The sequence below is a fragment of the Xiphophorus hellerii genome, chromosome 14 (assembly GCF_003331165.1).
Source record: "Xiphophorus hellerii strain 12219 chromosome 14, Xiphophorus_hellerii-4.1, whole genome shotgun sequence".
In the NCBI taxonomy this organism is placed as follows: Eukaryota; Metazoa; Chordata; class Actinopteri; order Cyprinodontiformes; family Poeciliidae; genus Xiphophorus; species Xiphophorus hellerii.
The window spans coordinates 14,539,164-14,565,414 of NC_045685.1; the positions used below are offsets into that span (position 1 = coordinate 14,539,164).

Consider the following 26,251-nt stretch of genomic DNA (forward strand, 5'->3'; position numbering starts at 1 on the left):
TCAGGAAAGAAATGTTGCGAGTCACTTTTATCGCAACATCCACCAATATTGTTGCATGTTTTTTTAATATTGTGTTGCCCTAACCTGATCTGTTACACCACTGACCTGATCTCAGATGAGTAGAACAATAAATGGATGGATGGAAAAGTAAAGGTGACTCATCCACAACACCATTTTATAGGTGTAGTTTTTCCACTTGTTTTTGTGTTTGCATTGAGCCTGATTGATTTTATTCTGCTGACTTTTTAATGCAAGGAGAGCATCCTAAGAGTTAATTTAAACATATCTGCCTGAGACGAGGTGAAGTGAGGACAATACAGGTTCCAGCTCACCACTGTGATGAGAGAGTTACCACAGGGGAACGTTTTTTTTCTACTTTATGTTTGAATGAGCTTGGTGACGCTGACCATGCTTTTGCTCCCCCAGTTGCTAAGCTGCGTTTGTTTATGTGTTGATCAGCCTCTGGCTTTGGGGGTGTGGATCAGGTTACATTTGGGAATGAGGTGAGATGTTAGTTCAGCAGCTCCTTTTGTCCCCTGAGTTTTTAATCTAATGAATCTGGGAGCTTTGAATCTTCTTTGTGTACAAAACTAAAATTTTCTGAAAGCCTTATTGATATTAAGGTGGAGCTTTTTAGTTAAACTACATGCATATTTAGCTATTTTAAAAAAAATATGTTTGTATTAAATATGCATATAAAAATACAACTGGAGAAAGGCTACTTTACATTTTGAATCTTTTGATGGGGATTTAAAGCAGTGGCTTCAGTGAATGGCACATTCAATGTTTGGATGTGTGTTAACAGCTCTGTCCTGGGCTGACCCTTTATTAAGCACAGACAGATTCACAGACGCATGTAACTAAAGAATTTTCTGTTATGCTGCCTACAAATCTGTAACCAGATCTGCTCTCAGCAGCATGAAACAACTCCTCGGCACCTGTGCTCCGTAGTGCTGCTATGTCTGTGTTTACCAAACCCCAGCTCGGGTCTAATGGGTCTGAATGTGTGGACAGAGCTGTTGCTACTGCTGTTGTTCACACCAGCCTTTTTTAGACAAGGAGGCTTGGTTTTCCATTGTGTGATTGACCAGGCTGGAAAAATAAAAGAGTTGCATTCTGACTTTGATGAGAGAATAAAGAGCAAACTTAGAAATTCCTCATTAAATGATTGGAACAAAAGTGTCCATTTGAACTTTTTCTGGCTTTTGAAAGTATTAATAAATCTTTTATGTCTGTTAACATATAGCTAAGATATTTTTTTTATTTATTTATTTCTTTTTTAAATATTCCATTTAATTTTGCAGTTCTAAATTTAATAACCCTTATGTGAGTGTTGGACATGTTTTTGTAGTCTAAACAAACAAGGTACTTTGTGTTTTAAACCATCCTCCTTAAATGGCTGGTAAAGGTGGAATCTTGTGATTCCAACCAATTAAACAAAGAGAAATGCCTTTTTTCTTTCTTAATCAATTGTTTATATATATATATTGGCTCTAGTGGCCTTTATTTGATAGTGAATTGACAGGAAAGTGGGTCATGAGAGAAAGGGAAGACAAAGGTCGCTAGGCCAGGAATCGAACCTGCGACAGCCGTGAACAGGACTAAGGTCACCATATGTGGGTTGTGCTTAACCCCTGCGCCACCACAGCACCCCCAAGAAATGCCTTTTTTAATAAACATTTTCTATTAATTTAAATAGACACAGCAATAACTGACGTCATACGCAGTAGAAGAGTGGAGTTTCTTGCTTTTTGTTGTCAAGTTGACAAATGGTGAACTAGTCAATTGGCCAGTTGAATAGTTTACTGGCCACTCTGACGTTTTCTGACATTTTCTAATTTATCAGCTCTGACAAATGATGAATATTCAGATTTATATTTTTCTGTTCTTTAAATTAATCACATAAGTAAACATTTTCAATTTTTTTTTTTATAAACGCATCAACATACAGCATGTTCTGCGAGGCATTTTATGTAAGGTGCAACGAAGATCAGATAAAAGTTTAGAGACATAGATATGATGTATTTACATTGAAAAAAGTAGGAAGTTTTGCATTTTATACATGCAATGTAAGGGAGTAAAGACACAGCCACCCAGTCAGAGCCCAGTTACTAGTTAAGTTAGTTATGCTCTACCCTCTCTTATGTTTGTCTTCAGACCCATGTTTTAAGGAGCCCAAATGCTCTCAAACCTGATGAGTTCAACTTATTAATAATTTTTTCTGCTTCATTTTCCAACACAGAGGTTGTGAACTATTTCTCTGAAAATAGTATTTGATGCAGTAGAGCCTGAAAGCATTATGTAGTGTTTCTTTTTTTTTTTATTAATTAAACCTTGTTTAAATAAGCCTTCTTGTATATTCTCCTCATCAGTTTTCATAACACGATGTCTTCTACGCCTAAATGCCTGACCGAAGTCATCATGAGTTTGTCCGCTGCACTTATGCCCCGTCTCTCACTCTCAGTTTGGGTTTTCCTCCCACCCAACATACTCAACATATACAGTACGCTATAATTCTCAAGAAATGCCAACCCATGCTGCAAGTTGAAAAGTTCAAATGTAAACCAGAGGATAAAACTGCCAAGGGGGATTGGCCATTTGCAGATTACACAGGAGAGCACAATGGTGCAGAAAGGAGTGCATTTGCAGAACAGTAATGTATCTCTATCTTTGAGTGTAACTGTTTAACTTCATTGTCCTGTTCCTCATAATCTCCTATGTCACCGTCAGAGAGCCATTGAGGCTATTTATAACCACAGAGGTTAATGAAAAATACATAATCCCTCTCTCTTGTCCTCTTCAGGTCCGAACACTATTCGTCAGTGGGCTACCGCTGGATATCAAACCACGGGAGCTATATCTCCTCTTCAGACCATTTAAGGTATGTTTGTATGTTTTAAACCGATGGGCTGCAGCAGCTATTCTTAGCTGCTTTCCTTTTTTTCCAGCAGTCAATGAGACCTCCATTAATGGTGATGAAATAAACGGCAATGGAAACTCTCCCTCGAGGTTCAAGTGTCTGTGCTCCTAACGCCAGGCTTCAATCACATCTCGATCGCGTGTTCATCATGGAAAAAGTGGCTCAACGCCTGCAATCCAAAAACAAAGCTGTTTGCTTTGCCTCGGAAGCTCCGCTTTCTTGCGCTGGCAGGGATTTCTAATCCAGTTGAACGAACCTGGATGTTGCTGGCTTTTTGGCCCATCGCCCGAGAATAATGCACCTTAATGGTTCAAGAGCAGTGCTGTTCAAGTGATTGAATAATTGCAATCCATGTAATCCCTCTATTAGACAATGCGTTTGGTATGTACCCTGAGTAAAAAGGTTTACATCATGAGTGTTAAGAGCTGGAAGCCTTGAATAATTAGATAAGACACAACAATCCAATCCATATGGTCTTTTTCTAAGAGCTCCAGAAAGCAACCTTACCATGTGAAGCAAATGTTATAAAATGCCTGTGCCTCTCAGAGGTAATCACATCGCTAAAACTTTTCAATATTTTGTTATGTTGTAAGCACAATCTTCAACGTTCTTTTTGTGACACACACATAAATATATACAGTATATATATACATATATATATATATATATATATATATATATATATATATATATATATATATATATATATATATATATAGAGAGAGAGAGAGAGAGATCTTTGGTTATAATAGCAACTGCAATTTTTTTGGGATGCTCCTCTACTTTCACATCTAGAGACGGACGTTTTTCTATGCCAGATATTTTCAGCTGAGTTAGATTGGACTGAGGCTATCTGTGAAGAGCAGTTTTCAAGTTTCTCAGTTGGATTTTGATCTGGACCTAGTTTGGGGTTGTTATGTGCTTCAAGGGGAACCTCCAACCCAGTTTTAGTTTCTTCTCATCTAAAATCGATATTTGCATCAACTCTGACCGGCTTCCTTTGCCTGTTGGCCAAAAGCTTAAACTCTGGCCTTATTTGACCAGATGTTGCTTTTCCCTTTATGGTTTTTGACAAACTTTAAATGGAACTTCATATGGATTTCCCCCCCCCCCCCCATCTTCTTGGCACTCTTCTGTTAAGCCCATATATGTGTTTATGATTTAGAGCTGAATTATGGAGCTCTGCAGCTCCTCCAGAGTTTCCTTTGGCATCTCCTTATCTCATTAATGTTCTCCTTGCCTGGCCTGTCAGTTTAGTTGGGCAGCCATTGCCAGTAAGCAGGCTTGGGAAATAACCTGACTCTGATATATCCTTACTCTACTTTCATTCCGGTGTACTATATGTCTATCCACTAATATTCTCTAAAAACGTCTGACTTTATTTTGTGATCAGTTTCCACAAAGAAATCTATTTCTCGAAATCGAGTCTATTTACTAAGTAGGCAGCTTATAAAGGCATATATCTGTATTTAGGGAAATCTGAGTTAAAAATGCTAAATACAAATGCACACTTTTCAGATTTTTGAAAACCTTTTTTGACCCTTTAACAGCCTTTTGTTTTGATTTATTACATGAAATAAGAATAAAATACATTAAAGGTACATTTACATAAGGGTATGAATACTATTGTAAGGCAGTCTTTCCCTACGTCATAATTCTGTTTTTTTTTCTCAGGGTTACGAAGGATCCTTGATAAAGCTCACTTCTAAGCAGGTATGTTTAATGTCTTCTCATCCAAAGAATCCACTGCATGAATTTCTGCCGCTGCCTAACAAAACATCCCATCTGTCAGAAGCTTGCAATTCACTGCATCTCCTTTTTTCCATCTTGGTGGGATCGGCTTGCTGACAGGGAAGGATAACCCCTCTGTTTTGTCGGGAAGTACCTCTTTAACGTGTAAGAGAGGTTTCCTGTTGGGAGGGGGAAACACGTTTCACCCAGTTGCCTTTGCCAGTCTGATAGTCGGTAGGGGTGGAGGGTGTCAAAAAGAGCATTTTAACACGAGGTCAGAGTTTTCCTCCAGAGGAACAGGACTGAAAATTAGCTAGTCTGGCAGGTGCGCATAGGCAGAGTCAAGCAACCTATATTTTCACATCACACTGTCTCCTGCTAAGACATGTTCTGCTCAAACCTTGGGCTTATTGGGAAGCATATACTGCAATAACACATTTCTTTATTTTACTAGTAGTTTCAGGATGTGAAAAACACTCGCAAGATTCAGCAGTAGTGGAGCACAGGACATAGTTTATTGGTGCTTTCACACTTTATTAGTGCTTTTTAGTTGAAGACTCAACTAAAGAAACTGGAACATTTTTGTGACAGGCTGTGACAAAGTGCCAAAAGCTCTGAAAAAGACAATAAAATACTATTTTCCTGAGAATTATACAGATATTTACAGATGTTTCCAAATTGGTTTATAGTAATAGTTGCACTAATAGACAGTTTATTTGTACTTAGGAAAGTCTTTTACAAGTGCAGTACTCCATAGTCTGCTCATGAGCTTGTTTCTATAATGATTTATACATAAAATACAACAAAACACTGTCAGTACCCAGTAATTAGCTTCTCACAGCACTTAGCATATTCCACGGACTTTCTGACTCCAACTGTCTGGAACACAGTTAATTTGGGTTTGATTTCATTCTCAGATCCTTGTTCCACACATTATGGGTAGATAATGGTTCACCGATGTCGGCTGTAGTTTATACTTTTAAGTATTCTCCATTGCTCTTCTCTATTAAGTAGTTTCTGCCTGAAGTAGAGACAAATGGGCTTGAAAAGCTCCTTCTTTTAGCTATTAATTAACCTTGTGTTTACCTCAATAAACACAGATTAATAACAAACTGGTACCACTAAGTACCAGTACTAAGTGGTGCTATGTACCACCACCTGTGGTTCTTGTTGACAGCAGTCCTACAGAGATATGGATGACCATAACAAACCATAACAAACTGAAATATATTTTTGTTGTGAGATGTTGTTCACAAGGCAACAACACAAGGCCAAATTTGTCTTTAAGTGTCTTGACAACAAATCCTAACAGCATTCAGATATTAATCAAGTTCCACATAAATATTTTGAAAGAGCAATTACAAATATTACAATAAAATCAGGCATTTTGTGAAGCAAAGTATAAGAAAAGAGGTGTTAGACAAACCTGAACAGAAGAGTGAAGCTGCAAGATATTTGAACACTTTTTCCAAATAAATTAGTTTGCTGTTTTCCTTTATGTAACCCTGAAATTTAAGTTCATAGTGCTGGAGTAAACAAAACCCTGTTTGTTTCCTTTATAAACCAGCCATCATGTAAAACATGGTGCAAATAACAGTTCCTAAATGGCCCTTGCAACTGCACTAATACAAGTGCTTTTAAAAGTCTTAAACATCTCCACTCACCACCACTTACGGATGTTATGGCTGCGTCTGCATTGCGAAGAGTCAGCTAACAGTAAAAAAACCTCCATGAATTTCCATTTCACTGTATTTACACTTGGCAGATGTTTTAAAGAAAATGTCTGCGACTTTAAAATCTAAACTGTGAGTTAATAGCTAATTTTTTTGGGGGGGTGAGGGGGGATGTGATACAAAAAAAGGACCTTTGCTGAAATGCTTGTCTCCAAACTAGCCCTTGAACTGACTGAAAAGGGGCATCGCTTACCTTCTCCCCCCCTCCATAAATGCCATCCTCAACAAGACAAATGTCAGCTAATGCGCACGTTCAGTCAGGAGTCACAAAGTACTGTCCAGGAGTGCCCCTGCTTTGTTTTGCTTCTCCTCACTAATGGCAATGGCGATGGCGACATAAATCAATCGATCGGCCCTCTCTCTCCACCAGCCAGAGAACTCGCAGCCATCTCCATATATAGCAACAGCAGCCAGACCTCAGACCCTTTCTATTTATATTCCTGCTACGCTTCCTCCTCCTGACGTCTTTACTAAGTCCTTTCTTTTATGTGCGTGTTTCGTCTTTTTCTCCTCTTCTCCCCCTCCTCTCCCTCCTGCTTCTCGCTCCACTTATTCCAAATTCCCATAACCCTCGACGGCTTTTCCAGATCACAGACGGCGGTGTGAACCCAAGGGAGCAATGTGTTTGGAGGCTCTCTAACCACACAAACATGGAACAACAAACCTTTTTTTGGGATTCACACCTGCATAGTCTTGCTCTCCTTTTGCTTTTTTTCCATTCGTGCCCCTCCCATCATTGCGACAGGTCTCCGAAGTTAACACTCTAAAACAAATGTCACGAAGCAGGCCTGCTTGAGGAGAGGAGCTTTTAAAAGCTTTGGCCTCACTTTCTTCTATTTTCACCTCTCACCTCTAAACTCTGTACTCATTTGTCTTCTTTTTTTCTTCTCATCTCTATCTCTTTTTAGCTTCTTCTCCCTCCCTTCTCAGGGTCTTTTACAGCAACTCTTACATGCACTTTCTCGCTCCTCACATTGCCCGTATTTGGGCAAAGGAGAGCCCGTACGTTGAACTCTCTCTTTGTGCAAACTAAACAGCATTTTTTACTCCCCCTTCTTCTCTATCTCTCCTCATGTCACCACAGTTTCATAAACAGGGCAAGAGAGAAAGAGACGCAGAAGGAAGGAGTTGACTCTGATAAGAAATGAAAAAATGTACACAGTGTATAAAAAAAGAACATGTTTTTGTCATTCAGACAGAAATGCAGACTCAGATTTCTGCCCTAAACAATGTTTCTTTCTTTTTGTTCTGTCTTCTTTCTCTCCCCAGCCAGTGGGGTTTGTCAGCTTTGACAGCCGATCAGAGGCAGAGGCTGCTAAGAATGCCTTGAACGTAAGTGCCATGCCCTCACCGCTCGAGCACCGCCTCAGCGCAAAGCATGTTTCTGCTTCTTCCTCCTCTTCTTTTTTTTGCAGCTTTAATTGAGGGGAAGTACACACATTCCTTCATGACCCTTCAAATGCAAAAAAAAATCTGATGCAAGTATATGACGGCTAAGTAAAAAAGAAAAAAAACAGATGTTGTGCTATAATATTTTTCATCTTAATGATGTTTGTCTGGACAAAATATATCCAGTTGCTATCAGCATGTGAAGCAGGTCTATAATAATGTTAATAGTCTCAGTTATAAAACTGAGCACAAGAAATACCGTATATTTGTTTGAGACTCTTATTTTCATTTGCAAAAGGAAGTAGTTTGTGTCTTGCTTTGTCATGTTGACAGCTTATTATTTCCTGTCCTGGCTGATAGTACACAGCTGCAAAAACATTGAAGTGGACTCCACCACTTTCAAATGTATCATTTGCTAACATTTTGGGTATTTTGTTACAATCACAAATGGTGACAGACAAGATAAGTTACTAGTAAGAACCTTGAAAATATTGTGACAGCTATGCGTTAGCAACAACAATGCTAAGGTTGGCATTTGCTATTTCACATGCATACAAAACTGACATTGATAAACATAAGTTGAACTGATGTTCTTTATAGCAAAATTTCAGATTATGAAGCCTTTTCTACTGGATACAAAGAAAAGCAGAGATGGTTGTTGACTGTAATGTTGTTTGCTGTTGTCCTGTTACGTTAAGGTAGCCTTGACCAGCTGATAGCACTTTTTTCCAAAACATTGACGAAACCTTCAACACTTTGAACGTGGTGAACTTATTTAGCATTTTTGAAGAATGAAGAAATAGTGGCAGAACAGAATAAAACATTTTGTGGGCTGATAATATAGTAAATGGCTAACCATTAGCTGCTAACCTCAGCAATATTAGCAGCTAAGGTTAGCAGCTAGCCATTTGCTGCCCCATCTTAAGTTAGCACTGAGATGGGGCAAATATAAACAGAATCAATATTTGTAGATTAAGGAATTTTAAGATTAGGGAAGTTTGAAATGTATTTTTTATAACATAAAAAGGTGCATTTCTATTAATCTCGTTAAGATGCACCAAATTTTCCTCAGTATTTTCATATAAAAAAATAGCTTTTAAATTTTTTGAAAAATAATGACCAGAACTCACTGACAACACTGAGGAAGCCCCACCACTTTTACATAATTTATTCAGCACTATTTTAGGTACATAGCAGAAAAAGTACAAATTTACTACTGTAAGTCGCAGATAAGAAATCAGAATTGGCTGATTTTCATCCTTACTGGCTGTGACTGATGATCAGCGGGTCAGAAGCTCAAAAGTACAAACTTTTTTCTGATTGTTGAATGCGCTGGACATGCTGTAAGAAAAAAAATCACTGACAAGAACACTCTTGAGCATATTACTGAATGATGTGACATGGGGGCAGCACAGTGGCGCAGTTGATAGCACTGTTTCCCTTGCAGCAAGAAGGTCCTGGGTTCGATTCCCGACCCGGGGTCTTTCTGCACAGAGTTTGCATGTTCTCCCTGTGCATACGTGGGTTCTCTCCGGGTACTCCGGCTTCCTCCCACAGTCCAAAAAACTTGGTCTCTCTAAATTCTCCCTAGGTGTGAGTGTGTGTACATGGTTGTGTGTTCTGTCTGTCTCTGTGTTGCCCTGCGACAGACTGGCGATCTGTCCAGGGTGACCCGGTCTCTCTCCTTGAACGTTAGCTGGAGATAGGCACCAGCACCCCTCCCGACAAGGGTGTTAGAAAACGGATGGATGGATGTGACTCCATTTGTAAATGCTGTTTCAATGCCTTCTTACATTATAGTATTTAAAAAGAAACCAGAATCGACTAAAGCTCGTGTGGCTTCACCAAAACTTTACAAAAATTGGAGATTGGTAATTGGCCACAAAATTCTGATCTCTGTATCTGCACCTGAAAACCACAAGCTTTATAAAAAAAAATAAATAACAGTTCCTTACAACAATGATATTGCACACAATATATGGTGATAAAGATACATTCACATTATGCCTACTATGGAGCATCTGAAGGCTTTCTGTTTATGGAAATAAAGCTGCCTCTTTGAGCTTTGCCTGTGAATGCTGCAAGTTTTGGAGAAAATTAAGTCTTCTTGTGTGTATAAATAGAGGATATTGATCTAGGGTTTAATTTTAATCTCTCTTATTTCAGTCTGTAGCTCAGGAGAAGCCTTGGTGAGGCAGGCTCAAATATATAAAAAAAAACAACAGAGCCCATATTCACAGAGTTTTTATCCAGCTTTGTAAAAACCAAGGCAGTAATGAACTCCAGCTTTCAGAACCTTTGCTTTCCTATTGTTATTTATATATTTAGTAGATTTGTTGATTTCTTCGTGACGGAAAAAGATCACTTTTATCTCCATAACTGTAGTGGGACTGTGACAGCAGAGTGTGCTGCCTTTCAGATGTTAGATGCGTTGGTACGTATCAAAGACAGAGCAGAAAGGAAGAAAGGAGAAAAATTATCATCTTATTATGAGCCAGCAGCACTCACAACGTTTCTGGTGAATCTCTAAGTGGGAATAAGAATTGTTTTATTTTTTTGGAGGCAGAGTTATGTTCCCGAGAGGTCATATGGAGATAAGTTTTCTTTTTTTTGAAAACATCTATCTGCATATTTAGATATGCGGAAGAGTGAGAAACCTCCAGAGAAAGTGAGGGATTTGTTTCCTATCAGGAGCTATGTTTTATTTCCTCCAAATTACAAAAACATTAGCATTAACCAAAGATGGTGGTGGAGAAGAAGAAGCTAAGAAGCTCTTCAAGGTGGATACACAGCTCGGTTCAAACATTGGAGAACTGGGGCCCCTCATTATAACTTTGCAGCTTATTACACCTTTGCAGCTACTACCGGTAGAAGCTGCGAGCCGCCCTGAGCCAAGGCAATCCTAGTTAATTCCCCCCTCTTTCATGAGAAGAGCCTTCACTCGCTTGTTGCAGCTCAGCTTTGCCCAAGCCTGCAGGGACGAGATGAGAAGCCCATCCCCGGCAATTCCTTGCTCCTTTGCTGCAGAGAACTTCGCACCTCGACTGCTTTTCTGCACAGCTGATTTGACCTTTGTAGCTTCTCTGCATCTTGTGCGGGCAAATAAATATGGTTAATTTGATGACATTTACTGTGGCCTCTAAAATTTCCTGCCATTTGGTTGCTTGCAAGCAAAGTAAACACGTCTTCACTGTGATTTGGATGAGGAGGATCTTGGATTGTGCCACATTCCTTGTGTTTTCTCAAGCACAAGTAACTGTGAGGGGAAATGATTTGGCCAACTGGTCATGTGGCGTTAAAAACACCCTTTATATTTGATTTGTCATGAGCAGTGATATGTCAGAAGGGCTTTAACAGTGGCATGTCAAGCATTTGCCAAAACTTGTGGCTCCTTTTAAGCTTTAGCACTGACTGTGTCATGACAAATGAGGCATCTGATGTCGTGATATTAAATTACAGTTCCAGGGTTCAGTAGGAAGCATATTAAGGTTCTTGTGGCTTATCTGCCTGACTTTTAAATGACACCATGTGTTAGCCAGGATTGTGTCATCAGGCTTGGATTATAAATTTCTCAATAATCCACAGTGAGCAGCTTACATCAGACATCACATTCCAAGCTGCATTTTAAGTTAATTTACATAAGTTTATGTATCTAATTATACTTTAGAACAAACATAATCTCAAAGCAATTTACAGGACCAACAAGTCAAAGTTACATCCTATAATATAGACTCAAATTAGGTCGAAATACAGTTTGGACAAATCAAATTCTTTCAAATGTAGTTCAGCAATCAATATGTTTGCAGCAATTTGATCAAGTATATGGTGACGGTGGAGTGAAATCCGTCCATTTTTAACAGAAAGAAACCTCTGTTAGAACCCAGGTCATTACAAACAGCTGTAAGAGGTCAGAGGTTAAGAGTTAAGGGACGAGCGACAAAATAAACAGAGGTTCTGGTTCAGGACTGCCTTCTGTGGAAGAGAAAAATAAAGAGACCATGGCATTGCTTATAAGAATATCTCTATCACTGGATTAGTCTGGGAATGAGACACAGTAGCACTGAATCACTAGAACTTTCTATTAAAAAGAAAAATAAATTTAATAACAGCTATAGCTTTGGCAATGAGTTCATTCAAGAAGGCCACACTTCCTTATACAGAAGCATTGAGCCAAGAGAAGCTTCTATGGAGTTAAAAACAACTAAAAGCAGCTAAAAAGAGAATCTCAGAGCCAAGAGTGCTCTCTATATAATAATTAAAAAATAATGCATAAATGCAGGGTAGTCGGAGAAATACCAGTGATTTATAAAAAGAGACATATTTTAAGCTGCATATTTTCTTGTGAAATTCTTTAAAGTATTAAAAACAGTGGACCGTGACAGTTCCAGGAACCAGAGTCTGGCAAATGTGTAAACAGCACATTATAATTTGCAATATTTTCTGTTGCTGTCTGTATTGTTCTGATTTATTGCTGCACTAAATACTAGTCAGCAAAGTTTTTTGTCTTGTAATCTCCTCCCCAATTATCACATAACAACCTGAGTGCCAAGCAAAATAATTTAAGCATCCTGTTTTGAAGGGTGGTTGTGAAAGCAAAGTAATCCTGCTCTTAACATCATTAGGAATCATTATGTGGTGAGCCCAAATCTCTCTCAACAAAGTTGCTGTGAGCAACCTTCAAGGGAAACAAAAAGGTGTTCGAGAACTTTGTAAACAGCCTATCGGCACTTGCAAAACAACTGAAACACGGTGAAAGTTCAAATTTATAAGCTAACTCACACAGACTTTAACATTTTTTGCAAGGAAACCGTCATCTGCCATTGCACCCACTGCTAAATCAAGGTGAGATGTGCTGCAAGCGCTTGGAAAAATGTTTTGACTAGTTTTCAATGACAAGTTATATTTTCCAAAATTTCCCTTTTCATTTCTGTGTCTAGTTTTTCAAAACACTGAGTTGAGCCTTACAGAAAAAAAGACGTCCTCACAATCTGGTAGGATTTTAGAGCTCTTACAAGTTAGAGTGGACAAATATTGTCTAGACAAGATGAGGGATGCTGATGGACTCTTAAGAAAACTGACTGTGGAAATTGAGTATGAAGATGATTCACCAAAGTATTAGCTTCAGGGTGTGCTCACTTACGTAGCTAGGTTATTGCTACATTTTGTTTGCTTTTTGTTTGAATTGTACATGGTACGTTTCACTTACCATTTGGGAATAAGATTAGAAATTATTTACCATGGCCTTATTTTATTCATACATTGAAAACAGGCATTTTAAAGGGGTGTATGGACTGTACTTTTCCTGATAGCAACTGGATAACGTGCCGTTAGATAGACTTCAACAGGAAAGCCATTTGGACACATTGGCTTGGAGAAAATGTCTCGTTTTCAGCCCTTATACACAGCTCACATTTTGATGCTCACATTTTGATGCTAATTTTTGCCACTTTTGAAACTGATGGTTTAACGTCTCGCTTTTGTAGCTTTAAACCATACATCAGTAGGCCATGTCTAATGAAATACTAGAAGGGATAATGCCTTACAGTCACTCTTAAACATTTTCCAACTCACAAATTAAATATGCAACCTTTTTTTAAAGTTGCTTTTGAACCACAATATATGGAACATTGACCAACATATTTGATGTTTATTGCTGATTTTAGCAATGTCTTTTATTGGTTTTCACAACTGGTGGCTATATGAAGTGTTCACAATGTTTTGTATGTTTTCACAATGCACTTTGAACTGGCATGTTCTTGAAATGTGCTTTACAAATAAACTTAATTGACTGTTTTGTTTTTTTTAAAAGCTTTGTCAAAATACTGAAACACTTTGTACAGTTCAACGATCCTTTCTACTGTGTTACTAAAACAAAGATTGTCCCTAACGAATCTCTCCGGTTGATCTCAGGGTGTCCGTTTTGATCCAGAGATTCCCCAAACTCTGCGGCTGGAGTTCGCCAAGGCCAACACCAAGATGGCTAAAAACAAGCTGGTCGGCACGCCCAACCCCCCTCCCTCCCAGCAGAGCCCCGGCCCTCAGTTCATTAGCAGAGATCCATGTAAGTGCTCCGATCACTCATCTGCCTGTCCTTGAGTATGTCTTACTTTGTGCTGCTGCTTCCTTTGGCTGAGCTCGACTGGGCAGCTGTTTCCCTTTAGGACTTTTTTTTTTATTATCAGACATATTTATGTGCTCTGTTTGACAAAAAGTATATAGAATGCTGTGCCTGTTTTTTCTTTCTCCAACAGAACATTTGGGTTGGTTATGTTTTAACAAAAATGTAACAAAAAAATCCCTTCATGTAAAATGTTTACTGAAAACCTGCTTATTTTAGCTCACCTGGTAAAAGATTGATGCTCTCATAGATTAAGTACTTATTAACCGTGCATGTTCATTGTTAACTGTTGGACCTGAAAGTACCAGGTGTGTTTGGAATGTGTTCACGCAGTTCCCAGTCGGTTAAACATTTTTCCGAGAGGTTAAAGGGTTTTGCAGAAATTATTCATTGATAGTTAAACATAGACCAGCTGTAATAGTGCATTCTTCCTGAATGACCAAACCGCTCTTATCTTGGATCTTTTCTTTGCCAGAGAAGGGGGTGTTACTGGTTGCCTCAGAGGAAAATGGACGGAAACGATTAATGAAACCATGACGTAATCACCAGGAGAGAAATTTCATACACTTCCTGATAAGAGATTTTTTAATCAGCCATTTTTTTCTTGATCATTCTTTGATAGAGAAGTACAGATAAATGCTCCTTAAAATTATGTTTGTCTGATGGTTCTCCAATGAGTTACCCCACGTTGTCTGATTTTTACGTTTTTAAGTGTCCACTCCCTGTACACCACACAGCACTGTTTCCTCACTTGTGCACCTTTTTTCACAGTCACCTTGCACTCAGCTTTACGAGTAAATTATGTTTGAGGTGATTTCCTCTCATTTGCAATTTCTTCCAGCTACTGTTGCTCCGCCTGTAAAGCTTTTTGTTCTCATTTGTATCCAATTTAGAGTCTAAAAGGTGCCTGATTTAAGCTACAGAGTTTAGTAATTTGTAGAATAACAGGTCTTTGTGTTCAAACAGGGGTATACAATAGTATTTGCTGATAACCATTAATTTCGCCATCTTAAATTACATTTATTAGATCTGTTGCTTAAACTAATCAAGTTAATGCTAACTCTATAAGCTCACTAAAGGTACAGTTGAGTCCAGGAAATAATTGCAAATGCTAGTTTATTGTGTATCAACTTTAGTAACGATATCTAAAAAGCCTTAATATATATATATATATATATATATATATATATATATATATATATATATATATATATATATATATATATATATTACATAGCACCAACTCACACAGAAAACCTTTAGAAAAATATCAAGCCTTAATTTGTTCAATGGAGGATGGGAGTGGAACACATTAAGAAAAAATATTCACAGAAATGCTGTCACCACAACCGGTGGCACAGCTCCAGTGTTCTTTAAAATGTATGTTACTGAAGAATTGTTTTCATGGATGCGTGCCTTTTTAGGTCAATCACAGTTTCATGGAACCTTTTGGATTTTTGTTTCATTGGGGTAAAGATAGGATGTTGTACTTTTATCTTAGCCTCTCTTCAAAATGGGAAAGACAAGAGTACACGCCATTCCCCATAGGAAAATATAAATATATGGTAGACACCTGATATTTGAGTTGGCTAAAGGCTACAGCCGCCAGCGAACACGTAAAATCTGCAAATCTTCGAGATTCCCTCAAAAAGCTTATTGCTGCCGATTTTAATTGTTCAAATATGCCTCAATATGCATTGATATGCACAGTGCAAACTGTCTTAGCTCTGACACAGAATCGAATAATTTGGAGATACATTCCACAAAAAAGTCTGCAAAAACTGAATTACAAATAGGCGATGGGTCACTGTATATATTTAATAATCAGGGTTAGGTGCATTGACTACAAGAAAGTATCTGATCAACTTAACTTGCGTAAATCTACAGTCAGAGCATTTATTAAAACTGGAACAGTTACAAGGCTGGACCAATGCTTGCCTTGAAATCACATGCAGTGCAGAGGAGAGCCAAAGATGGTTTAAAAAATCTCTAGCTGATTTTGGGATCACAGAGAATCCATAATAACAATTTTTTTGAGGGCTTTTTTTCACATTTTTCTCAGTTGTTCCAGTGACAGTGGAGTGTGCTGTATGGTTAAATGTGGCATTACATGCTGTTGAATATTGTGATGAAGCTCAAAGTGATAAACTATGTAAAAGTAATCTGCAATACTCCTAATACTTCACTTCAGATCGCCTTGACATCTTTACTTTTTTTTATGCTTCCAAAGTAGTTATCAGGTTTTCTGGTGCTAACAAAGTCATTGTCCACTGTGGGCTTAGCCATCAAAAAAAAAAAAAAAAACATAAACAAAAGAACAGGCTTTGAGGGAGAACCTAAAGATACAAAAACAAAATATGCTTATTTTCAATAGTTAGTGTACTTGTGGTACCTAAGATATGTTAGAAGAGTCCCAAACTAAAAAATAAATAAAACAAATGTTAAAGTAAGCAAAACTTTAGTAGATTAGTGCAAGAAGTTGTAATGTACTGACAAGGAATATGAGTATTCAACTTCTTTCCATTCACCCATTTTAACATGCTGCTTTTATCTGTTTGAGCTTCAATTTCTGATTTTCTCATTTAGAAAGTCTGAGGTTACATGGCAGCCTAAAACTGACCCAAAAATTCCAAAAATCCAACATGGCTGCCTCAAGCATAAATGTATCAATAGCTTTATTGTTTTCTTTTATTTTTTGAATTTTGAACCTAATAAATTCTTTTGCACCCATAATACTGTACATCGTTTACCAGGGTGCAAAAGTATTTAGAAGTGCATTAGCAATGAGCTTGGCTTGCTAGTTAAAGTTAACCTTAATACTGAGGAAAACAATGAGAAAACTTGAATGATTTTTAAAGTTATAGCTAGAACAAAGTTAAGTTGTGTGGATCATCATTCCTAGATCTGACTTTTGATTGTGGAGGCTTATGGAAAATGGCAGCAATGGAACTGTCCTCTGATTGATCACACTTTGTTTCATTATACATTTCCTACAGTTACAGTCTTATTTATTCAAACAGCAGTGTATGTACACATGACAATGCCAGCTACTCCAACACAAGGAGGAATCCAAAGCTTTACAGGCTCGCAGTTCATGTTTTAAGTTGTTAAGGTTTCACTTAACAGTACTGGGACAAATGTATGATGTGTGGACTCACTGAGTGTTCAAGGTAATGAAATAAGAGGAATCACCTTCACAAACTAAAAACTCCCCCTAGTGCGCACCTCCACAATCACCACCATCACCACCACCTCCACCCTGTCTCTCTATCTACCCACCCATCCACGTTATCACTTTCCTCACTCCACTCCTCCTCTTCTTCTTTCCACAGATGAGCTCACAGTGCCTGCTCTATATCCCAGCAGCCCAGATGTGTGGGCGTCATACCCGCTGTACCCGGCAGAGCTGTCGCCGGCCCTTCCACCCGCTTTCACCTATCCCTCCTCGCTCCACGCTCAGGTAATCTGAAAATCCCATCCCAAACGTTTGCTATCACCATCATCACCACTGCTCCCTCACCTACTGCTGAGACCAAAAAACACTCGCTATTCCATTTCACAGACGCTCGTCACTTAGTCATTTTGTTAATGGAAGCTTTGCAGAAATATTAGCTTATTTTGGGGGAGAAAAAAAAACTTAATTTTGTTCAAAATGGTATATTTTTCTTAGTGGGATCCATACATCCTCATGTTGAATAATGGACATTCTAATATATCTAAAATCTTCGTCAACATTTAAGTCAATTTTTTTGTATTCAAGTGGGTTTTTAAGAACAGTGAGGCTGCATCGCCAGAGATGGCCAAAAATGCCACAGTCCAGTATTTATGTCTTGTAACTTAAATAAAATTGGAAAAAACTATTTCAAATAAATTAGTAGATGAGTAAAAATAAATATTCCAAGAATTCCAATAATTTAAATGTACATAATTACTTGAGTAAAACGATCATTAAATTTTGCAAACTATTTATTTAATTATTTCATAGCCTTGGATTTATTTTTATCTGTTAGCTTTGATTGCCAGAGCAAGTGGATGTGGCTAACACATCTATAGACAAGGTGATTGGTCCTCGCTTACATTAGGTTAACCAATCAGATCCCAGGATTTATTTTATGAGTGATGGTGACAGTTCATATTATTACATTATGGAAAATATTAATATTTATTTAATAAAAGCATTTGTTGGATAATGGCCTATCTTTGGTCTTCCAACGAGAACAACAATTTAATTAAACTGAGTTTGGGTCTGGTAGAGAAGTAATTTCATTTTTTTTAGAGATTTGGAAAAATGAAGAGCTCATTTTTAGATTTCCTTTAGAAAACTAGACCTTTTGAACTTTCAGGAATTGATTTAACTATGAATTCCTGAAATAATTTCAACATTTAAATAAATATATATATAAAGAAAAAGTCTTAAAAGCTCTTATCAGGGTATATTTGCAAATTGTTTTGTCAAAATAATCAAAAGATACTTTTTACAAAGCATAAACTCAACTGCAATGAAAGGTTTTTTTATTCAGACTCATATACAAAATAAAAATAAATCCTAAACTATGAAATGGTTTAATAGGTTTAAAAAGTCACATATACAACTGAAGAGAATACATACGATACTTGTGAAAAAGCCAAAAATCCGTTTTTTATTTATGTTTGCATCATTATTTTTTACCTTAATCTCCCTCTTTAATTAAACCCTGTTTGGTCCAGTTCATCAAGGTCTTGAAATCCACTCAGCTCAAACTGTGAGCTCACATGAGAGTTTTAATATTGATCTTTTGAAATTCTTCTCATGAATCCTGTTAGGTTCAGGTTGACCCACTAATGCAACCTCAGTGTCAGACTGGTCTGCAGGCTTGATCTGATCTCTTAGTATTTGAAGTATTGCTTGAAATGTTTTAATTGGGTCATGCAGTGTTGTTCAAATCTGCTAGAGAGGGCATATAGAATATATTTCCATTCATAATGCGGACACTTGTGTCTTTTAGGCATAAGGCCCTGCCCACCTTGAGAAAGACACTCGCTGAAGCTCAGATGAAGTCAGAATTTAAAATGAGCCCACGCTGAATCTGCCTAGCTGGCATTTTTCCATATGCGTGCCGTGGATGTGCACACATGCTGACACAAAGAGAATCTGGCTCTGTGATTTCAGTAGGGGGTTGTGGTCAGTGATGGGCTTGTTAGAGCTTCATCTGACCAGGGGTAGGTGCTGATATAAAGTCAGAAAGGGCAGGCGCACACACACACGCCCCCACCCGCACACACGCACACACACCGGGCAGAAGAATCAAATATAAATCATGTTAACATGAGCTCACCTTCCTGGCTCCACAGCTAATCAGCTGATGTCATCAGGGTTATTGGATGCTAAGAGGTGTTTTTAGGCCGGATGGAGTCAGCAACCTAACTGGAGCAAAAGTAACTGAGCACAAAAGCAGAACAATGAATCCTGACATGAAATAAAATCAGGTGGGTGTGTATCATCCAGTTACAGTATGTGAAGAAGTATTTACCTTCTTACAGATTTTTTGGGGGGCTTTTTTCTTGTCACATTTAAATGTTTCAGACCATTAAACAAGTTTTATTGAAAGGAAAAAAAACCTGAGTACAAAATTGTTTTTAGAGTATTTTCTCATTTATTAACGGAAAGATGCCATGCAAAGCAACATGGCCTTGCAGTAGGTGAAAAGGTAATTGCCCCTTAAACCTAATAACTAGGCGTGCCTCCCCTGGTGGCGTCTGCAGCAACAGACTCTCTGCCTCTATGCAGAGGCTGGCATGCTGAAATCATCTCTCCTGTGTCAGATAAAACACTCGCCCCCAAAAGGCTCCACTTTCTTTCTTGTTATTCTTAGAATATTTTCCCCATCAGTCAATTTTTGGTACAGGTGAGACATGGGCCTTTATGCTCTTTTTGGTCAGCAGTGGTTTTGGCTTTAGGACTCTCACATGGACGCCATTTTTTCCCCCCATTCTCTCTTTCTTATAATTAAATCTTGAACACTGGCCTCAGCTGAAACAAAGAGTGTTTTAGATGTGGTTCTGGGTTATTCTTTAACCTGCTTGATGAGTCACTGAGGTTCTCTTAAAGTATTTTTTTGTCCAAACAGCCACTTCTCAGGTTTATGCCTCTGTCATATTTTCTACATTTATGGATTATGGCTCTGGCTGGAGTCCCAAACCCTTAGCTATGTTATTATTCCAGACTAATAAATCTTAATGCCTTGCTCCTAATTTGTTCATGAATTTCTTTAGACGTTTTGCTAGGATAGGTTAGCCTACTTCATGCCGTCAGACAGGTTCTGTTTAAGCAATCAGAATTAGGCGTGGCTGGTGAAATTGAACTCAGCTTTACAAACAATTGGTTAGTCAAAATGACTTTTACACATATTACCAGGTTTCCCATTATAAATGAAATATACATATCAATTGTAAAATTGCTTCATGACAAACAGTTGGAAGCTTTTCATACACTAACAACTGGTGTCTGAGCGCCACAATAAAGTTAATTTCAAGACTTGCGTTAATGTGAGATTGTGTGTGTTTAGATTCGTTGGCTCCCTCCTGCAGATGGGACTCCTCAGGGATGGAAGTCCAGACAGTTCTGCTGAAGTATGTGTAAGTAATAGCATTCACACACATTGTCTGACCCTGCTTTACCCTGATGCAATGAAGAAATGTACATTGTAAGGAGCTCTACAGTAAATGTTATGACACTTTGTTTAAACAGCTGGTGAAACATTCCTAAACAGACACGAAGAATTTCTCAGAATGTTACTACAACTCAGTTTTGTTGTTTTTTTGTTTTTTTTTGTATTTTTGCACTTAGACCTCAGATGAAAAATGTCCATCCTGCCAACTCCCTAAACTAACCGGCTAATTGGTCTCATATCTGCTGGTTGACTTCAAACACAAACATGTGAGTCGCCAGCAGAGAACATGGGAGTGTAACGCCCGGTGGGTCAATCAAACCTCAGCCACTACTCACGCATCATCATCAGAGATGAAAGGCGCAATCTGAAGGGGAACTCCATTATTTTCACACGCACACACACGCCCCTCATTGCCTCTCTCTCGCTCAGGTCACATGGTTGCACAGGGTCGACTCTTCTCATTGATGTTATGGTTGATCTTGGGCATCAAAAGCAGCGAGTCAAACAGAATTTGCAATGAGAGTGTCAGCGCAGATGGTTTGATTAAGCACACTGAAAAGGGATCAGCAAATATGACTAAAATGCTAATAGATTCTCCTTTGATTGGGAGCAAAAGTACAGACTGGTTGTGAAAGTCACTTAGTACCTTTACTCAAGTGTTCTGCTTTAGTAGGACTGAACACTTTCAGAAGGGTGTTTTTCACATTTGTATTGCAGCTCCACTTGGTGAAAATAGTAAACATTATGTCTTTTTTTTCCCCGCTTCACTTTTTCCTCTCCGGAGTTGATGGTTGTTATAGTTTAGTTGCTTCTCACCCAGTCACAGATGATCAAACAGAACGGGGAATTTCCAACTTCAGTCTGTGTTTGGTAGATTTGAAAAAAGTTAATGACTAAGATGGAATCTGTGGGAAATGTTGAATTATCAAGGTGGTGGTTCTGGCTTTCTCCTTCCTGTTTAGATCAGTTCCTTGGGAATCTTGGAAGTATTCTTACCACAGATGCACTGAGACATCGACTGGATGAGAATCGGATGATTGTTAGCTTGATTGACCCTGACCATTAACAGCCTGTTTCGAATCAGAAAAATCAGATCTCTTAACAACACCAGGTTGGGCTGACAACAACACTCTTTGGTGTGTAAGTGTTTACTGAGTAAAGAAGCCTCCAAGCTATTTTCAGTGTCAGAAAGGTGTTTCTACAGAATGGGCAATATGGAGTCAAAAGTACATCACAGTATTTCAAAAGAAATTTTCAGTGACAATATTTAAAATAGCAAAACAAATTAAGGAAGAACCTGCTAATGTAAAGCTTTAAAAAATAATAGGACTTAAAAGATTTATGAAGTCAACCACTTGTTATTTAACCCTCCTGTTATGTTCCGGGTCAAATTGACCCGTTTTAAAGTTTAACATTTTTTTTTTAAATAGTTGGAAGTATTTTTTTTGCATGAAACTTTTTCTATTTGTCTTAATAGGTGCACTCTACATATAAATTGAAATGTATTCATTTTACACATTTGTACCAACCCCTAGGTCTACTTTTTCTCAAAGAAAAATATTCATATTAGTTTGAATATGCATGTCCCTATTATTAATATCAATCTAGATTATTTACTTTCTGTTGTTTTTGATTTGGTTGCAGCACACAAAGTACATTTATTCATAATTCACTGGTTACTCATCGATGCTATATGTATTGAGTATTTTGCTAGCAGGAGATCCTGAGATATTGTTGCAACATTGGCATGCCCAGTGTAAGGGCATTTAAAATTTATCTCACCTCTGTGTGAGGGAAAGATTACCATGCCCACAATATGGCTGCAATAACCATAATAAACACTGAATTTTGTTGCGACCAAACAGCAGATATTAGGACTTATTCGTCACTTTATCAAACCCTGTCAGGATGAAATACATTTTTTAATTTAGAACCTCACGTTGGCGTTTCCGATTCTAACAAACTACTCTTTGGAGAATTATAAAAGGGACTGAGCAGATATAGAGAGACGGAGGACGCGATCAGAATGGTCGTAAACGCTCCGTACTCTCCGTCAAGTGCTTTGGTACTTGGGAGCTGCTGGAAGCTCCATTTTTACGAGTCTTTATTAAAAACATTTATTGTGGGGCTTTATTTAAAGTAAATTACATCCAAATTAGTTTAGGGGATCGGTGCGTGGTTCTAGGAGCATTTCCAACAAGTACTTTGATAAGTCAGCTGCATCGGCTGCATCTGCACTCCGCTTTTGTGTTTGCAGGAAAAGAAGGAAGAAAAAAAAAAGAAAACAAGAAACCAGAAAGCAAAACATTGCAAATCCCCCCAGATAGTTTGTGTATATGTGTGTACGCACACGGCGCCAGTCTCTCTGTCACCTCCCTCCAGTGTCTCGAGACAGGAAGAGACATGTTCTCCTCGGTCCCCCCCTTAGGGAGTCGATGGGAGGTGGCAGGAGTAAGGAGGCTAACATTCATCAAGCTGTTGATTGGCGCTAGTCTCCCCTGTCTCCTTCTTACCCTTTTTTCATTATCTGTTTATTTCTAAGAGCTTTAAAGGTGTTGCCTAAAGAATAAAAGCTTTCGTGATGTTTTGGATTTAATCTCCATTGAGGGAAGGGAGTGGAAAAGGGAGGGGCTTGGAGGAAATAATTACTCCTATCAAACCAGGAGGAAGTCGTTTGACCAGTCACTGTGCCCCAGTGGATATTAACCCCGTCGGTGATTCAACTTCCCTATATCCGGCCTGCAGAGAAGGGTGATGGAGAGCCAGCATATCCAGTCAAGATTATTGTGATGATTACAAACATTTGCTGCAGAAACATTCACCGGGCAGCAACCCCGACTGTGTAGCATGGAGGAGAAACACATATTCCAATTATGAAATAAGGACTTTGTTTGTTTGTCTTTTGTTTGTGCTGCTGGATTTTTATTCAGGATTTAGATCTACAGCATCTGTCATACTAATGGGCACCCCAGGACAATTAAAAATGTCCTGGTAGTTACCAAAACCTTTGAAAGAGAAACAAGCCAGTGACCCCACAGATCCTCCACCCTGCTTACCTGTGGCTATGAGGAGCTTTTTGACACTGTTATCTTATTAGTTTACTGACGAACCGGAACCATGTGACCACACATGCAGGAAATCAGCCGACACAAATAATCAGACTTTACTTATTTTATTCTTTTTTAGCGCTAGAAAAGAGAGACGCTTACCCTCACAGGCTAATTTGTTGTGGAGTGAATGTAACCGAAATTATACAGCATCTGCTCAAACACGGAAGACACATTGCTTATATCCTAAGGTCTGCCTCCTGGTCTGCTGATGTGTCACGTCACTAAAGGTCCTCCCAGTGGTCATCCGATGCTCTAAATTAACTAAAGTTAAGTTTCGTTTCTACAGAAAGTTTCCATATAAAACAAAAGGCTTTTGTGTAGAATCTTTGTGTCCGTAGTTTGTGTGTGCGTGCATGTATGGTGCGTGTCTGGGGTAAACGTCTCAACAACACTTTTTATAATGTTTTATATTAAATGTACCTGGAATGTTTGTTAGCATAAAGTTAATTTTTAGGGTGATATGACTAAAACATACATAGGAAAAATCCCCCTCATGACAGCGTGTAAGGATTCTGAAGATTCTGTAATCCTAAGATAATTTTCCTTTCTTCAGTTCTCTAATTATGGGTTTTTAAGATTGTTTTCCCTCCCTTATCATTCCCCTCACTGTTTGTGAAGTATATATAAACTTTGACCTTCGTCCAGCCTCGTTTGTCACCATTACAGTTGTTTTAAACATTTTATTTCTCACAGACTGTGACATGTTTAAGTTTAGGATTGCCACAATTTCTATGCAGTAGTTACGCAATTGCCTAACTTTAATGTTTAATGCCACGATTGCTTGACTTTCACAATTTGAAGACCGGTTCTTAAAAAGGGGCTTCTGTGTCATTTCATGTACTGTACATAGCACATTAATACAAATTAAATAACCGCATACTCTTGATTAAGTTTTAAAAGCAATGTAGAAAATTACAACAATTTTTCGGTTGCATTTTTCTTCTCAACGCACAATTTTTCTCCAACTGAATGAATGTTGTGAGAATCAAGGCAAGATTTTTTTTTGTATTTATAATGTAATCTTAGATGAAATTCTCCTAAGACTTTTGACACATCCTTAAAAGAGGTGCCAATAACTGCTCAGTTAGGGGGAAACAACAATTATGTCCTTTGCAACACAAAGCCATTGTCCCGAAGCAGCAGGCAGAAACTGTATTTTTTTTCTTCCTTTAAACCCCCAGAGACGTCAGATCTTTGAAATTTCTTTCCACTAAGGAAAGAAGTGGAGAGAAAATTCCCTGGAAACAAACTATCTTTTTTTTCACCCCACTACTATTGTATCAAAGTGGAGACGGAAATTGCAGATATGTGCTTTTTAATGGAGATTCATTCCAATTTTTTTCTTCACTTTGTTTAAATTTAAAATTTACCCTGACAGAACATTTTGTCTGGGTAAATCCAAAACATTGGATAAAGGCTAGAAAGATTATTGTAGAACTAGATGGTCTGTGGATTATTTTACACACCTAGTAAATAACATAACAATACATCCCCTGTCATCATGCTGTCATACTGAAGCTGAATGAGGTTTATGTTTTTACCACCAGAGAGCTCGTTGTTTAGTTAACCTTCCTGCTCGGTTTGACCCTGATATGTTGCAGCTTTGCAAACAATTCGTTGTTTTTGTGTCCGGCTTGACAGGAGGATAAACGGCGCTGTATACCGTCCAAAAATATTTAGCTATAAACCATGCTTTATTTTCCTTCTGCTCTGCACATATGAGCTACCTTTTGCATAAAATCCTAACACAATACATTAAAATTAGTGGTTAAAAGGTCACAAAATGTGAAAACGCTCAAGTGGCGTAAATACTTATGTAAGGCACTGCGTTGTTTGTTGTACTGCTGTGTAATGTTGTGGGAGTTGTCTTGGAAAAGCAAAAGCCTGTAATTAATTACAAATGTTGAATGTTGGTGTTTCAGAAAGGAAGGTGAAGCTTGCCTAGAAGTCAGCAGTCTGGAGAGGCTTGTTGTGGGTCAGCGGTTGTCTTGGCGTCTCACTAAGTGGGGGCGACTCACAGACAGAGAATGCAGGCAGCTGGAACCGCGCTGGTGTGTGGGATCTTTAACCGTGAGCTGTCCTAATCACCTGGCCTCTAGAGGGAAGAGCCTTTCTGAGAAGTACATTTACTACTGCTTGCAAGTTCAAACAGAAAGCCACTGACTTTTCGAAGCTGATTAAGTTTTTAGCTTTGTGTTGTAATACCCCCCTGGATACTCAGAGTCGCTTCATTCATCTGAAAGCTCATGAAGCTGAATTGTATTTGACATTCATGCTCTGGCAAAGAGCTCGCTCCAAAGACAACCTAACAGTGGACGTTAATGCATGGTGAACTGCAGGGAAAGGTAATCCGTATTTTCCATCTGACAAGACATGCTAGGGGGGAGTGCGAACCCCTATCATGCAGGCTTGTCTGTGACCCTGTGAGAGACCAATATATATATATATATATATATATATATATATATATATATATATATGTGTGTGTGGGTGTCCGTGTGTGTTGTCTGGCTGTCTGCCCTGAGGAGGTTTTTGGCCAATAGCCTGACAAAACCAGTGGTTCCTGTGCGATGTTGGACTAACTCCAATTGAAGGAGAGC

At 38.4% G+C, this 26,251-nt stretch overlaps 1 protein-coding gene and 1 long non-coding RNA gene across 6 annotated transcripts in view; one reads left to right on the forward strand and one right to left on the reverse strand.

Moving 5' to 3' along the window:
• The window catches only part of LOC116732911 (RNA-binding protein with multiple splicing), a 47,345-nt gene that overhangs the window by 14,972 nt on the left and 6,122 nt on the right, over nucleotides 1–26,251 (forward strand). The window contains exons 2-7 of one of the 4 annotated variants that reach the window (XM_032583511.1): nucleotides 2,804–2,881; nucleotides 4,595–4,633; nucleotides 7,654–7,716; nucleotides 13,684–13,834; nucleotides 17,224–17,351; nucleotides 20,437–20,500. In XM_032583511.1, coding sequence (XP_032439402.1) covers nucleotides 2,804–2,881; nucleotides 4,595–4,633; nucleotides 7,654–7,716; nucleotides 13,684–13,834; nucleotides 17,224–17,351; nucleotides 20,437–20,499 — 522 coding nt within the window. In that variant the 3' untranslated portion in view covers nucleotide 20,500. Of the gene's footprint in view, nucleotides 1–2,803; nucleotides 2,882–4,594; nucleotides 4,634–7,653; nucleotides 7,717–13,683; nucleotides 13,835–17,223; nucleotides 17,352–20,436; nucleotides 20,507–26,251 lie in introns of all 4 variants that reach the window. The other 3 variants (XM_032583510.1, XR_004341905.1, XR_004341904.1) reach the window with 3 other exon arrangements.
• LOC116732912 (uncharacterized) lies at nucleotides 1,343–25,117 on the reverse strand. 2 transcript variants are annotated; one of them, XR_004341907.1, is made up of 4 exons: nucleotides 23,874–25,117; nucleotides 18,114–18,125; nucleotides 8,329–8,332; nucleotides 1,343–1,352 (listed from the first exon to the last, which is right to left on the reverse strand). It is a non-coding gene; the product is annotated as an uncharacterized LOC116732912 (long non-coding RNA). The 2 variants fall into 2 exon arrangements; XR_004341906.1 differs by lacking the exons at nucleotides 1,343–1,352; nucleotides 8,329–8,332 and adding exons at nucleotides 2,210–2,221; nucleotides 11,827–11,833 and having other exon boundaries at nucleotides 18,111–18,125.